This window comes from Guillardia theta, assembly GCF_000315625.1.
Source record: "Guillardia theta CCMP2712 unplaced genomic scaffold GUITHscaffold_777, whole genome shotgun sequence".
NCBI lineage: Eukaryota > Cryptophyceae > Pyrenomonadales > Geminigeraceae > Guillardia > Guillardia theta.
This window is the reverse complement of record NW_005434006.1, coordinates 1-204: the sequence shown is the minus strand read 5'-3', so window position 1 is coordinate 204 and position 204 is coordinate 1. Positions and strand designations below refer to the sequence as shown.

The window sequence follows — 204 nt, the reverse complement described above, 5'->3', positions numbered from 1 at the left end:
CGATAGCTCGCTAGCTGTACTTGTAGACTGCGATAGCTCACTAGCTGTACTTGTAGACTGCGATAGCTCGCTAGCTGTACTTGTAGACTGCGATAGCTCACTAGCTGTACTTGTAGACTGCGATAGCTCACTAGCTGTACTTGTAGACTGCGATAGCTCACTAGCTGTACTTGTAGACTGCGATAGCTCACTAGCTGTACTTGT

The 204-nt window shown here is 47.5% G+C and overlaps 1 protein-coding gene across 1 annotated transcript; it reads right to left on the bottom strand.

The window, feature by feature from the left end:
* Positions 1-15: 15 nt before the first annotated feature.
* GUITHDRAFT_54247 (hypothetical protein) lies at positions 16-204 on the bottom strand (the record flags this gene model as incomplete). The annotated part of the gene is made up of 1 exon (XM_005817663.1): positions 16-204. A coding segment is annotated over one exon (189 nt), but the record flags the coding sequence as incomplete, so codon positions are not given.